General features: G+C 41.2%; 1 protein-coding gene across 2 annotated transcripts in view; it reads right to left on the reverse strand.

The window, feature by feature from the left end:
- Nucleotides 1-14,976, reverse strand: part of CALN1 (calneuron 1) — a 404,827-nt gene that overhangs the window by 63,712 nt on the left and 326,139 nt on the right. For both annotated transcript variants that reach the window (XM_070735234.1, XM_070735235.1), the window contains one exon: nt 6,103-6,215. In XM_070735234.1, coding sequence (XP_070591335.1) covers nt 6,103-6,215 — 113 coding nt within the window. The remainder of the gene's footprint in view (nt 1-6,102; nt 6,216-14,976) is intronic.

Below are 14,976 nucleotides of genomic sequence, written 5' to 3' on the forward strand. Positions count from 1 at the left end.
ACATACACACACACACAGTGGTACCTCAAGATACGAACCCCTCGTCTTATGAACAACTCAAGATACGAACCCGGGGTTCAGAAAAAAATTGCCTCTTCTTACGAACTTTTTTCGTGTTACGAACGCCAAACCCAAACTTCCGGGTTCGGGGTTCGGGAGGCTGCTGGGAAGCCCCCCGGCTGTTTTAAAAAGTCACAGCCGGGCTGGGGGGCTTCCCAGCAACCTCCCGAACCCCGAACCCGGAAGTTCGGCAAAAGTTTGGGGTTCAGGAGGTTGCTGGGGAGCCCCCCAGCCCAGCTGTGACCTTTTAAAACAGCCGGGCGGCTTCCCAGCCGTCTCCCGAAGCCGAACGCCAAACCCGAACTTCCGCGTTCGGTGTTCGGAGGCTGCTGGGAAGCCCCGCCGCCCGGCTGTCACCTTTTAAAACAGCCTGGGGCTTCTCGGCAGCCTCCCGAACTCCAAACCCAGAAGTTCGGGTTTGGCGTTCGGCGTTCGGGAGGTCGCTGAGAAGCTGGGCGGCAGCGGTTTTTTTGCAGGTTTTTTTTTTGGTTGCACAGATTAATTGACTTTACATTGTTTCCTATGGGAAACAATGTTTCGTCTTACGAACCTTTCGTCTTACGAACCTCCCCCTGGAACCAATTAGGTTCGTAAGACGAGGTATGACTGTGTATATATAATCCTCCTCCTCCAAAGAAGGTCCCTTTGAAGTTCAGTAAGAAAATGTTACCTGCAGTTCGAGGAGTTTACCACAAGGTGGTGCTGGAACAGGAACTTGTTTTAATTTAGTTTTATTCTCTTATACACAATATAATAGCCAGTGATGGTGAACCTTTTTTGGTTCGTGTGCCAAAAGAAGGTGTATGGGTGTGCTAGCATACATGCACATCCCCTCTGTGTTGGCCTTTTGCATGCACACAATCCTCTCCATCCCCGAGCATGTGCACAGGCCGCACCGAAGCTTGGGACGTAAAAATCAGCCAAACAAGCAAACCAGAAGTTTGGAAAAATGCAGCAGGGAGAGAAATGGCTCTTATCTACGCACTCAAAAAATCTGGTCTCCTGCTGTTTTTATTTGTCTTGTTTCTATTAGGAGGGTTTAAAATGTGCTTTGATTCTATTTCACGACTTCTGTAGTTATTCATTGTGAATTGCCTGCAAAAAGGGTGGGTGGGGAGATAAAGATACCAAATTGTTATTTTACAACTTTTAAGTTCAATTCCCTGAATTCCTCAGCTAGCCTGAAATAAAGGAATATTAGTTTGAATTCCAGATTTACATAATTGATTAAAAATCATTCACAGTGTAAATTCCAAGTCTTATATAGCTTTAGTGGATTTATTTAGAGGCAAGGAAGCTAAGGAAGCTCAAAAGAATTGATCACCTATTATCAACTAATATTCCTGTATATACATATGCATATACATACAATACATACATACATACATACATACATACATACATACATACAGTGTTCCCTCGATTTTCGCGGGGGATGCGTTCCAATTTCCGCGAAGTAGAGATGCGGAAGTAAATACACTATTTTTGACTATGAACAGTATCACAAGCCTTCCCTTAACACTTTAAACCCCTAAATTGCAATTTCCCATTCCCTTAGCAACCATTTAGATTATTACTCACCATGTTTCTTTATTAAAGTTTATTTTAAAAAAATATTTATTAAAGGTGGACGAAAGTTTGGTGATGACATATGACGTCATCGGGCAGAAAAAACCGTGGTATAGGGGGGAAAAACGCAAAGTATTTTTTAATTAATATTTTTGAAAAACAGTGGTATAGACTTTTCGCGAAGTTCGAACCCGCGAAAATCGAGGGAACACTGTACACCAATACTTACACACATAGGTGGTTGTCAGACTCCCATGGGACCATGCAAATGGTTGAATTTTGCTGGGTGATGATATGATGAAGGGGCTTTTGGCATTTCCTATTATGGTCGAGGGCTAATCCTACCTTTGTTGGAACTTGAGTGAGAGCATTTGCTTATGGGTAGACCTAGCTATCTCTTTACCTCTTAAGTGCATCTACAACCTGATTGTTATTCCAATAAGCCATGGCAGTTGCTAGGTTGTGGAATAGGTTATAGGAGCACACCCAGAGTTGTGCTGTTATTTTGCACTCCAGAGGGTTCAGGGAAGCCTCCTGAAGTCCCTGAGTGCAAACAGCTGTACAACAGACAAACCGGAGACAGAGTTCGAAAATGGGTTTCACAGACCCGAAGTTAACAGCAGGGTTAAGGGGTTTTTACAGCCTACAAGTTTGTTTTGGGAAAAGCGCTCTTTGCAATACAAAAAGGGTGCTTTGTTTCTTTTGAATTTTGTGATAAAAAACATTGTTTTTGAAACATAGAAGTCTGACGGCAGAAAAAGACCTCATGGTCCATCTAGTCTGCCCTTATACTATTTTCTGTATTTTATCTTAGGATGGATATATGTTTATCCCAGGCATGTTTTAATTCAGTTACTGTGGATTTATCTACCACGTCTGCTGGAAGTTTGTTCCAAGGATCTACTACTCTTTCAGTAAAATAATATTTTCTCATGTTGCTTTTGATCTTTCCCCCAACTAACTTCAGATTGTGTCCCCTTGTTCTGGTGTTCACTTTCCTATTAAAAACACTTCCCTCCTGGACCTTATTTAACCCTTTAATATATTTAAATGTTTCGATCATGTCCCCCCTTTTCTTTCTGTCCTCCAGACTATACAGATTGAGTTCATGAAGTCTTTCCTGATATGTTTTATGCTTAAGACCTTCCACCATTCTTGCAGCCTGTCTTTGGACCCGTTCAATTTTGTCAATATCTTTTTGTAGGTGAGGTTTCCAGAACTGAACACAGTATTCCAAATGTGGTCTCACCAGCACTCTATATAGCCGGATCATAATCTCCCTCTTCCTGCTTGTTATACCTCTAGCTATGCAGCCAAGCATCCTACTTGCTTTCCCTACCGCCTGACTGCACTGTTCACCCATTTTGAGACTGTCAGAAATCAGTTCCCCTAAATCCTTTTCTTCTGAAGTTTTTGCTAACACAGAACTGCAAATACAATACTCAGAATGAGGATTCCTTTTCCCCAAGTGCATTATTTTACATTTGGAAACATTAAACTGCAGTTTCCATTGCTTTGACCATTTATCTAGTAAAGCTAAATCATTTACCATATTACAGATGCCTTCAGGAATATCAACCCTATTGCATACTTTAGAGTCATCGGCAAATAGGCAAACCTTCCCTACGAAATCTTCCCCTTTTCAAGTGTGTGTGTGTCTGAATTTTTTACCCTTGAATTTTCGGGAGGCTCATACCATAGAGCCCGGCTGAACACAACAATATTAGTTGATATTAGGTGATCAATCCTTTTGAGCTTCCTTAGCTTCCTTGCCTCTAAATAAATCCACTAAAACTCAGTGAAAATTGGAATTTACACTGAATGATTTTTAATCAACTTTGTAACTCTAGAATTCAAACTAATATTCCTTTATTTCAGGCTGGCTGAGGAATTCAGGGAATTGAAGTCCACACAACTTAAAAGTTGTAAAACAATAATTTGGTATCTTTATCTCCACGCCCACCCTTTTCGCAGGCAATTCAGAATGAATAACTACAGAAGTCGTGAAATAAAATCAAAGCACATTTTAAACCCTCTTAATAGAAACGAGACAAATAAAAACAGCAGGAAACTAGATTTTTTTGAATGCGTAGATAAGAGCCATTTCACTCCCTGCTGCAAATAAAAACGAGCATTACTAAAAGTCACTCTCTCTTCGTGTAACGCAAGTCACACCAAGATTTCCTTAATGAGATCTGATTTATGTCACCTAGCATCCGCTGACGACCATGCCTTTCTATCTATGTGATCTTTTCAATCGTTTTTCTAAACTTTTCTTTTAGATTTACCCAACCCAAGGATGGAATTCTCAAAGGAAAGGCACAGAGTTCTCACACTGAACCTCAATTATAAAATAAAATAGACAAAGGGGTGTGAGAGATTCTCCTATCTTGGACATTCGTGTTTCCATCAGTCTGTGATTATCTCTAACGTACAATGTTTTCAATGAAACCAAGGAAAAGATAGCAATAGCAATAGCACTTGGAGTTATATCCCGATCCACAGTGCTTTGCAGCAATCTCTAAATGGTTTACAGAGTTAGCCTATTGCCCCTAACAATCTGGCTCCTCATTTTACTGACTTGGAAGGATGGAAGGATGGAAGGATGAGTCAACCTTGACCCCGTCTGGATCAAACTCCTGGCAGTGAACAGAGTCAGCCAGCAATACTGCATTCTAACCAGTGTGCCACCATGGCTCTAAAGATTTAAAAAATATCCCAAGAAATACTTTTCATAGGCCAGGGGTAGGCAAAGTTGGCTCTTCTAGGACTTGTGGACTTCAACTCCCAGAATTCCTGAGCCAATCCTGCTAACTCTGGAATTCTGGGAGTTGAAGTCCACATGTAATAGAACAGTGATGGCGAACCTTTTTTTCCTCGTGTGCCAAAATAGTGTGGGTGAGCACTATTGTGCATATGTGAGTACTCACACTCATAATTCAATGCCTGGGGAGGATGAAAACAGCTTCCCCCATTCCTCAGAGGCCCTCTGAAGGTCAGAAATGGCCTGTTTCCCAACTTCTGGTGGGCCCAGTAGGCTTGTGTTTTGCCCTCCCCAGGCTCCAAAGGCTTTCTTGGAGCCAAGGGAGGGTAAAAACGCCCTCCCTGATCCTTTGGATGCTCTCTGGAAGCCAAAAACACCCTCCTATAGCCTCTGTGTGAGCCAAAAAATCAGCTGGCTGACACACAGATGCACATTGGAGCCGATCTAGGGCAACAGCTCGCAAGCCAACAAATATGACTCCACATGCCACTTGTGGTACCTGTGCCATAGGTTTGCCATCACTGTCATAGAAGAACCAACTTTGCCTACTCCTGACATAGACTTTCAGATCTGAGGAATTCTGGGAGTTGAAGTCCGGAAGTTGCCAAACATAGAGGGGGCCCCCCTCCCCCACCAAACGGCCATTTCCTTTGCAGTCCTAACACATACTCAATGGCAACCTGCAACCTGCAGAGCATGTCCTTATCCCTTCAACTGTAGGTCATTTGAGGTAAGGGAAGAGACAGACACCCATCCCAGCAGAAGCCACAACGACGTCATGTGAATCACAGTGTCAATACAGAAATAATGCAACGTACCAACTTTGAGTCATTTAGTGATAACACGGCTTGGATAAGAAGTTTCTGAGGTAATCATGTGTCCATCAACTGTGGACTTATATATACAGTGATAGCTCTACCTAGCATTGCCTCTACTTATGAACTTTTCTAGATTAGAATCTGATGTTCAAGATTTTTTTGCCTCTTCTCAAGAGCCATTTTCCACTTACAAACCCGAGCCTCTGAAACTGTAGCCAGAAAAGGCAGGGAGAAGCCTTTGTGGGGCCTCTCTAGGAATCTCTTGGGAGGAAACAGGGCTGGAAAAGGCAGGGAGAAGCCTCTGTGGGGCCTCTCTAGGAATCTCCTGGGAGGAAACAGGGCTGGAAAAGGCAGGGAGAAGCCTTTGTGGGGCCTCTCTAGGAATCTCTTGGGAGGAAACAGGGCTGGAAAAGGCAGGGAGAAGCCTCTGTGGGGCCTCTCTAGGAATCTCTTGGAAGGAAACAGGGCTGGAAAAGGCAGGGAGAAGCCTTTGTGGGGCCTCTCTAGGAATCTCTTGGGAGGAAACAGGGCTGGAAAAGGCAGGGAGAAGCCTCTGTGGGGCCTCTCTAGGAATCTCCTGGGAGGAAACAGGGCTGGAAAAGGCAGGGAGAAGCCTCTGTGGGGCCTCTCTAGGAATCTCCTGGGAGGAAACAGGGCTGGAAAAGGCAGGGAGAAGCCTCTATGGGGCCTCTCCAGGAATCTCCTGGGAGGAAACAGGGCCTCCACTCACCCTGTGGTTTCCCCAATCACACACATCATTTGCTTTTACATTGATTCCTATGGGAAAAGTTGCTTCTTCTTACAAACTTTTCTACTTAAGAATCTGGTCATGGAACAAATTAAGTTCGTAAGTAGAGGTACCACTGTACATGAAAACACCTTGCCACTAACCTGCCAGAATATGCTGTCAATTGTATTGCCCAAAAAGCCATCCCGTCCTTCTGTGGAGACCAGTTTAGGCCCAAGGATCGTCATGAATTCATCAAAATCAACTTGGCCATCTCCTAGAAAGGAAGAGGAGAGAGAAACTGGTGTAAAAGAAAGGAGAGAATTCTGAGAAACGACACACAAGGTTCATCGGCCATTTTGGATTGTTCACCAGAAGATTTCTGACATTAATTGTACCAAGAATTATTTTGTTGCAGGGGAAGACATGTTTATTCTTCCAGATAAAAGAGAAGATCACAGCAAAGTACAAGACATAGATGAAAAAATCACACCAAGTAAAACAGGCTCAGGAAAAAAAAAATAGCCCATAAAGTAAAGCAAGCCGAAGCCAATTAAAACAGAACTATTAAAGCGAGAAATAAAGAAAACAGACAATTCAGCTAAAACTGATCAAAGGCTGAGCTCAACTTGTGAATATTTATGGAGGAAGTTTCCAGCAGGGCAGCTACTTACACAATACCACAAATGTGTTGTTGATTTGTGGGAAAACGTTAGGGAATAGTCAGTGTGGTGCTTCATGGCTGGTTTTCTTTTTTAATAGGCAGATTTAATTAAAAGGAAGGAAATAAGAGGGAAACCACAGAACAAAGCACCACACACCTTTATTCACAGAAACAAATCCCCTGGTCTCATTTTATTAGAAAATAAACACGTCCAGAAGACTCTTTCTGCTGCTTAGCTTAGAAGCATTTTCACTGAACTGGGAGGGGAAAAAAGGAAAAGAAGTTAAAGGAAACTCGTGACGTTTTTTCTTCTGCCCAGGGCATGTTTCAGGGCTACCAGATGGGAGGCATAGTTCCCTCTAAGCTGAGCAGTGAGCAATCGCTCACTTAAAAATCATCATCAACTCAGAGTTTTCCAAACCTGCCCAGAAGCCGAGAGGGAAGGAGAGAGAGGGAAGGAGAGAGAGAGGAAGAGAGGAAGAGAGAGAAACAGATAGAAAAAAGAGAGGAAGGAAAAGAAAAAGAAAAAGAATGGGAGTAAGGAAGAGAGAAAGAAAATCAAAATCTAGTTTGAAACTAGCTCAACTATTTAAGTGGCATTTTGATATTGATAGAGTTGCCCTATTATGAGCTCACTGTTATAGACACACAGTACAGTATTTTATTTTGAAATTCTCTGAGGCAAAACAGGGTGGGTTTTTTATTTATTTATTTATTTGTTTGTTTGTTTATTTGTTTATTTGTTTATTTGTTTATTTGTTTGTTTGTTTGTTTGTTTACTTACTGACTTACTGACTTACTGACTTACTGACTTACTGACTTACTGACTTACTGACTTACTGACTTATTGACTGACTGACTGACTGACTGACTGACTTACTGACTTACTGACTTACTGACTTACTGACTGACTGACTTACTGACTTACTGACTTACTGACTTATTGACTGACTGACTGACTGACTGACTGACTGACTGACTTACTGACTTACTGACTTACTGACTTACTGACTTACTGACTTACTGACTTACTGACTTATTGACTGACTGACTGACTGACTGACTGACTTACTGACTTACTGACTTATTGACTGACTGACTGACTGACTTACTGACTTACTGACTTACTGACTTACTGACTTACTGACTTACTGACTTACTGACTTACTGACTTACTGACTTACTGACTTACTGACTTACTGACTTATTGACTGACTGACTGACTGACTGACTGACTGACTGACTTATTTATTTATTTATTTATTTATTTATTTATTTATTTATTTATTTATTTATTTATTTATTTATTTATTTATTTATTTATTTATTTATTTATTTATTATTTCTGTGCTACCCAGTCCCGAAGGGACTGCCGCTCAGACACTATACTTTTCAGCCCACCCCCCCAAAAAATTAGAGGGAACACTGATGGGAGGCACTCAAAATGATCACCAGATAGCTGCAGAGAATTACTCAAAATTGTTAAGTCATTGTCTGAATCCCTGCCATTCAAGATACCAGTGTTCTAGTGTTTTGTGAGAGGGTCACACCTCACGTCATGGCAGCCATTTTAAGTGCCAACAAGTTTCCACAGCATTTTGGGGACACAGGACAATTGCAGAGCCTGGTTTTGAGATGCTATCAGAAGTCCAGAAGGATTAGGGATGATCTCACCTCCAGGGGCACGATGTTCTAGTATGAGCCGAGGTGGCACAGTGGTAGAGTGCAGTACTGCAGGCCACTAAAGCTGACTGCTAGATCCGCAGGTCAGCGGTTCAAATCTCATCACCGGCTCAAGGTTAACTCAGCCTTCCATCCTTCTGAGCTGGGTAAAATGAGGACAGGATTATGGGGGCAATATGCTGGCTCTGTTAAAAAGTGCTATTGATAACATGTTGTAAGGTGCCCTGAGTCTAAGGAGAAGAGCAGCATAAAAAATTGAATAAATAAATAAATAAATAAATAAATAAATAAATAAATAAATAAATAAATAAATAAATAAATAAATAAATAAATATTTATATTGTTTCTTTTATATGTTGTAAGCCACCCGCAGTCTTTGGAGAGGGGTGGCGTATAAATCCAATGAACCAAATCAACTGATTTAATCAACTGGTGACTTCAGTGTTTTCAGTTTACATTTTTTAACTAGCAGAAGTAAAGCTTCCATGTAACAGATTGAGTGGAGGGGATGTCCATTTTTCTCAACTATTAAATGAGAGGTTACATCAATCATGGCAGATATAAGCAAACAAACAATGCAAATTATTCTCATGATTTATGTGATGTGTGTACTAGCGTATTTAGGAAAATAATGTGTCACTGCAGATGGTAGATGGTCAGGTTCTAATCCAGACCCCCAAGATTAATACCAAGATTTTAATTTGGATGTTACAAAACTATCCGCAACATTAAAGCAGGGTGGAAGAAAAAAGCCTTTAATAGAAAAATTCATAGCAATTCTTTTGAATGCAGCAATTCATACTTGTGCCCTTGTCAATGGCACAAGGGCATATAAAGACCATACAATAATGCAAATGCATAGTTCATCATGTAAATATTTATTTATGGTGTGTAAAGGGATACATAGTAAACCATTCCACACTATTCAAGGGATGCAATTGAAACGAACCTATCCGTATCTTTAGATGGTCCACATTTAGATGGATAGTAACTCAGGCAAATGTGTCCTCCACTTTGTCAAGAATCATTGCATTCTCTTTACCTTGCAACCACTTTTTCGGCTTCCTTTTGTTATATGATATTAACTACCATATTTTTCAGAGTATAAGACACACTGGAGTATAAGAGGAAAATAGGGAAAAAATAATCTGTCGTCCAGGTATTCATCTAGCTAGTCCTTAATCTGGTCATCCTCAGCACATTAGTTTGCTGGTTTGGAGCACAGGAGTTTGCTTTTTATCCCTTGGTTGGGGATAAAAATCAGTTTCTAAAACAGTTCACTTCTTTCTCTCTTCAGAGAGAGAAACAATGAGAAAATGTAGGCAAAGGGAAGTTTGCTTCCCTAGCAAAAAACAGAAGATTGCTTCCTTGTTAGCGCCTTGTTAGGACTGAAAAAAGGCCCAGATGATTGTCAAAGGGAGCTTAGTAGTGATGGGCGAACCGAACTCACACAATTTGGGTCCGTATCGAATTTTGCGGTGTTCGGTATGCCGAACACGAACCGGAAATTTTTTGAAACTTTGGGCAAAGTTCGGGGTTGTGTTCGGCGTTTGGAGCTTTGACGTCACTGGCAGGTTGTTAAGGACACCAAGGTGATCACTTCCTGGATTCCATGGAATCCAGGAAGTGATCATCTTGACGTCCTTAGCAACCCGCCGGTGACGTCAAAGCTCCGCCCCTGGAATCTCTTCGTGGGAGGGATTCCTCAGCTCCTTCAAAGGGAGGTCTTCACGTAAAAATAAAAATGTTTATTCTTACGTGAAAGGACCGCCATTTGCTTGCAGCGCCGCTGCGGTGTCCTTAGAAACCTGCCGGTGATGTCAAAGCTCCGTCCCCAGAATCTCTTTGTGGGAGGGATTCCCCGTTCGGGTTCGGTTCGGGTTCGGCTGAATTTTGCATAAAGTTTGTCCGAACTTGCTGAACCCAAACACCATTGGGTTTGCCCATCACTAGAGTTTAGTACATTCAGAGTATAAGACACACCCAAATTTTCAGCCTGTTTTCAGATGGACAAGGTGCGTCTTATGCTCCAAAAAATAGGGTAAGCTGCCCTGTGAATTTGAAATTTGAAGTGTATTGAATAGAGTTGGTTTATCAAATATTGTTCTAACCATCAAATACTGTTCTGGCCATTTTAATTTCTCCAAAATCTACCACAATCAATATTTGAAAATTTAGATAAGTTGAGAGAAACTATTATGTGTAAAAAAAAAGAACCCAATTAAGATAAATTCTCACTTGAAAAAAGCCTATATATTTCCAGAAGCCTAGAATAATCAATTGAGGACAAACATGTTTATTTTTATTTATTTATTTATTGTTAGAGTTGAAAGGGACCATGAAGGCCATCGAGTTCAACCCCCTGCCCAAGCAGGAACCCTATAGTACACCAGTCAAGTGGCAGTTCAATCTTCTCTTAAAAATGTCCAGAGTGTTGGAGTTCACAACGTCTGCTGGTAGGTTGTTCCATTGGTTGATCGCTCTGACCGTCAGGAAATTCCTCCTTATCTCCATGTTGAATCTCTTCTTGGTCAGCTTCCAGCCATTGTTCCTCGTCCGGCCCTCTGGTGCCCTGAAGAATAAAGTGATCCCCTCCTCTCTGTGACATCCCCTCATATACTTGTAGACTGCTATCATGTCCGCTCTGGCCCTCCTTTTCTCTAGGCTATCCATGCCCAGTTCCCTCAGTCTCTCTTCGTAAGTCTTGGTTTCCAATCCCTTAATCATCTTGGTTGCTCTTTTTTGCACCTTCTCCAGAGTTTCAATATGTCTTTTGAAGTGTGGTGACCAGAACTGAATACAGTACTCCAGGTGTGGTCGTACCAGGGCATAGTAGAGTGGTATTAAGACTTCCCTGGTCTTGGAGTGTATTCCCCTGTTGATGCAGCTTAGGATTGTGTTGGCTTTTTTAGCTGCTGCTGCACATTGTTGGCTCATGTTTAGTTGATTGTCCACCAAGACTCCGAGGTCTCTTTCGCAATCGCTACTGCTAAGAGGGGTTTCTATGTAAACAATAGATCTCTTTCCAGATAGTTCACTTCAGTTTTTATTCCATTTTTTAAAAAGAATTTAGGGATCTACAAAATATTTTGCATTCAAAACACCTCCCTGTTTTGAGCTTGACAGAGTTGCTTAGAATGCAACTGAAAATGAACCACTTTGATCATTCAAAAAGCATTCAGCATCCATAATGATTGAAGGAATCTATTTTTTTGTGAAACAGTTGTCTTGCACTCAGAATGATTGTTTTCAGCTTGAAAAGCGGCATTTCGAATTCTAACAGGTTGCAATGTTCAAAATCTAATACATTGCTTTTTCTAAAAAATGAAGAAGGCTGGTGTGTTAAGCTATTGTTCTAAATTCAAATGGAAGAATCACATGAAAGAGCTCGACCATAAACCATCCATAAACAGCAAGGGAAAAAAAGTAAATTAAATATGTCAAGAAGATTGTTAATGCATTCTTGTCCCAGCTATTACAAACCATGGAGAACTAGGCACAAGCATTATTATTATTATCATCATCATTACAACAACAGCAAAAAGTTCTTGTTCAAGAAACATTCCAACAAAATAAGCCATTCCTTCCAAAGTCATGCTGCTTTAATGGAGCAACATGCAGTGGAACACATCCATTTATTATCCTGATAATTTGAAAATCCGAACCTGTCTGAGTGGCTTTTCTTATGCCTTTTATTATTCCCCTCCCATTATGGCTGAAAGCAGAAATTTACAACCTGTTGGGATCAGTACCTACTTTTCAATATGGTAGTGTTATTTGGGAGCCAGTTGACCCATCCTTCCGAGGTACCATATTTTTCAGAGTATAAGACTCACTGGAGTATAAGACGCACCTTAGTTTTTGGGTAGGAAAATAGGGAGAAGAATCTGCTTACCAAATATTCATCTGAATGCAGCTGCAAGAGCAATCATGGGCTTTCCCAAATATGCCCATGTAACACCAACACTCCGCAGTCTGCATTGGTTGCCGATCAGTTTCCGGTCACAATTCAAAGTGTTGGTTATGACCTATAAAGCCCTTCATGGCACCGGACCAGATTATCTCAGGGACCGCCTTCTGCTGCATGAATCCCAGCGACTAGTTAGGTCCCACAGAGTGGGTCTTCTCCGGGTCCCGTCAACTAAACAATGCCGCTTGGCGGGACCCAGGGGAAGAGCCTTCTCTGTGGCGGCCCCGGCCCTCTAGAACCAACTGCCCCCAGAGATTAGAATTGCCCTCACCCTCCTTGCCTTTCGTAAGCTATTTAAAACCCACCTCTGCTGCCAGGCATGGGGGAATTGAGATGCTCTTTCCCCCTGGGCCTTTATAATTTCATGTATGGTATGTCTGTATGTATGTTTGGTTCTTTATATTAATGGGTTTTTAATCATTTTTAGTATTTATTGGATTATTATTGTACATTGTTTTATTATTGCTGTTAGCCACCCTGAGTCTCCGGAGAGGGGCGGCATACAAATCCAATCAATCAATCAATCAACCAATCAATCAATCAATCAAATTGATATTGATAGATAGATAGATAGATAGATAGATAGATAGATAGATAGATAGATAGATAGATAGATAGATAGATAAATAAATAAATAAATAAATAAATAAATAAATAAATAAATAAATAAATAAATAAATAAATCTGGCTAGTGTCCTTAATCTGGTCAGCTTCAGCACATTATTTTAACCCCTGGTTAGGGCTTTAAAAAAACTTTATTTGGAGAGAGTAACAATGAAAGAGCTTGCAAGCCAGTAAGAGCTGGGAACATGATGAGCACCTGGAAAAAAAAAACATTCGGAGCAAGCAGAGCAATGGAAAAAACCCTGCAAAGACTTAGGGCTTGGAAAACATTCTTCACAGAGGGAAACAGTGAAAGAGCCTGCAAGGTAAGAGCTGGGAAGATCATTAGCACTGGGAAAAAAGCTACATTCAGAATATAAGACGCTGACAAATTATCAGCCTCTGTTAGGGAGGGGAAAAGTGTGTCTTATACTCCAAAAAATACTGTAGGTAAAATGACTGTCCCACCTTAAACACAATGTCAGCTGGATGACCTGAGGCCAGTACTCCTCGTAAGCTTAGAAAAACTTAGAAAAAAAAATCTCTGGGACTGCCTTTTGCTGCACGAATCCCAGCGACCGGTTAGGTCCCACAGAGTTGGCCTTCTCCGGGTCCTGTCGACTAAACAATGTCGTCTGGCGGGACCCAGGGGAAGAGCCTTCTCTGTGGTGGCTCCGACCCTCTGGAACCAGCTCCCCCCAGAGATTAGGATTGCCCCCACCCTCCTTGCCTTTCGGAAACTCCTTAAAACCCACCTCTGCCATCAGGCATGGGGGAATTGAAACATCTCCCCCTTGCCCATGTAGTTTTTGTGTATGATTCGATTGTGTGCTTGTTTTTTATATATTGGGGTTCTTTTGGATTTTTTTTAAACTTAAAACTGTAATTGCAGTTACAATGGCAATGGAAAAGAAACTTTGAGACCAAGACCATCTCTCTGTGTGTATCATGTGTTTGCCATTACAGTCAGTTAACATGCATTGCTCTGCTTTTGGTCTTTTGTTTGTTTTTTTCCCTTCACAAGGTATAAAAATTGTCTAAACAAGCTATCTTTTCCTGAACTCCTGTCTCTTACAGGTCAGCAGGTCGTCAAAAGTTAACGAACCCAGCTCTGCGACCTTAATTACTAATTACACCGGACCAGAATATCTGCGAGACCGCCTTCTGCTGCACGAATCCCAGCAGCCGGTTAGGTCCCACAGAGTTGGCCTTCTCTGGGTCCCGTTGACTAAACAATGCCGTTTGGCAGGACCCAGGGGAAGAGCCTTCTTTGTGGCAGCCCCGACCCTCTGGAACCAGCTCCCCCCGGAGATTAGGACTGCCCCCACCCTCCTTGCCTTTCGTAAACTTCTTAAAACCCACCTCTGCCATCAGGCATGGGGGAACTAAGACATCTCCCCTTGCCTATGTAGTTTTATGTATGGAATGTTTTTGTATGTTTTTATATAAGGGTTTTTTTAGGTTTTTAATGTAAAATTGTTATTTTAGACTTAATATTAGATTTGCCATTGTATACTGTTTTATCACTGCTGTGAGCCGCCCCGAGTCTGCGGAGAGGGGCGGCATACAAATCTAATTATTATTATTATTATTATTATTATTATTAATAATAATAATAATAATAATAATAATAATAATAATAATAATAATAATAATATTGATTAGAACCATGCTGTCTGTTTTGGGCATGATTGTTTTCCCCCTGATGTTTTCTTTCCTTTTAATACATTTAAATTTTATCTTCAGGCTGACCCGACTTGTGGTGGAGTTGAGCAGCCTTGATAGCTGAATTAATTAATTAACAAATGAACTAATATTACTCACATACCACTACTTCAGAACTGAACAAGCTTCTTGGACAAGAAGCAAAATGTCTTCAAGGAAAACAAGGACGTCCAGTGGCTTTTTGAAAAAGCACCTTTGAGTCAAGCATGACCTGAGAATCTCCATGGATGGATGGATGGATGGATGGATGGATGGATGGATGGATGGATGGATGGATGGATGTCCTTACTGGGCGGATAGAAAATCGGGGACTTTAAATTAGATGCTAATATTTAGCTTATGTGTCTTGCATGCCTAACTTCTTTTTATTCTACCATCTAAATCTATTCTAAA

The sequence above is a fragment of the Erythrolamprus reginae genome, chromosome 1, assembly GCF_031021105.1.
Source record: "Erythrolamprus reginae isolate rEryReg1 chromosome 1, rEryReg1.hap1, whole genome shotgun sequence".
In the NCBI taxonomy this organism is placed as follows: Eukaryota; Metazoa; Chordata; class Lepidosauria; order Squamata; family Dipsadidae; genus Erythrolamprus; species Erythrolamprus reginae.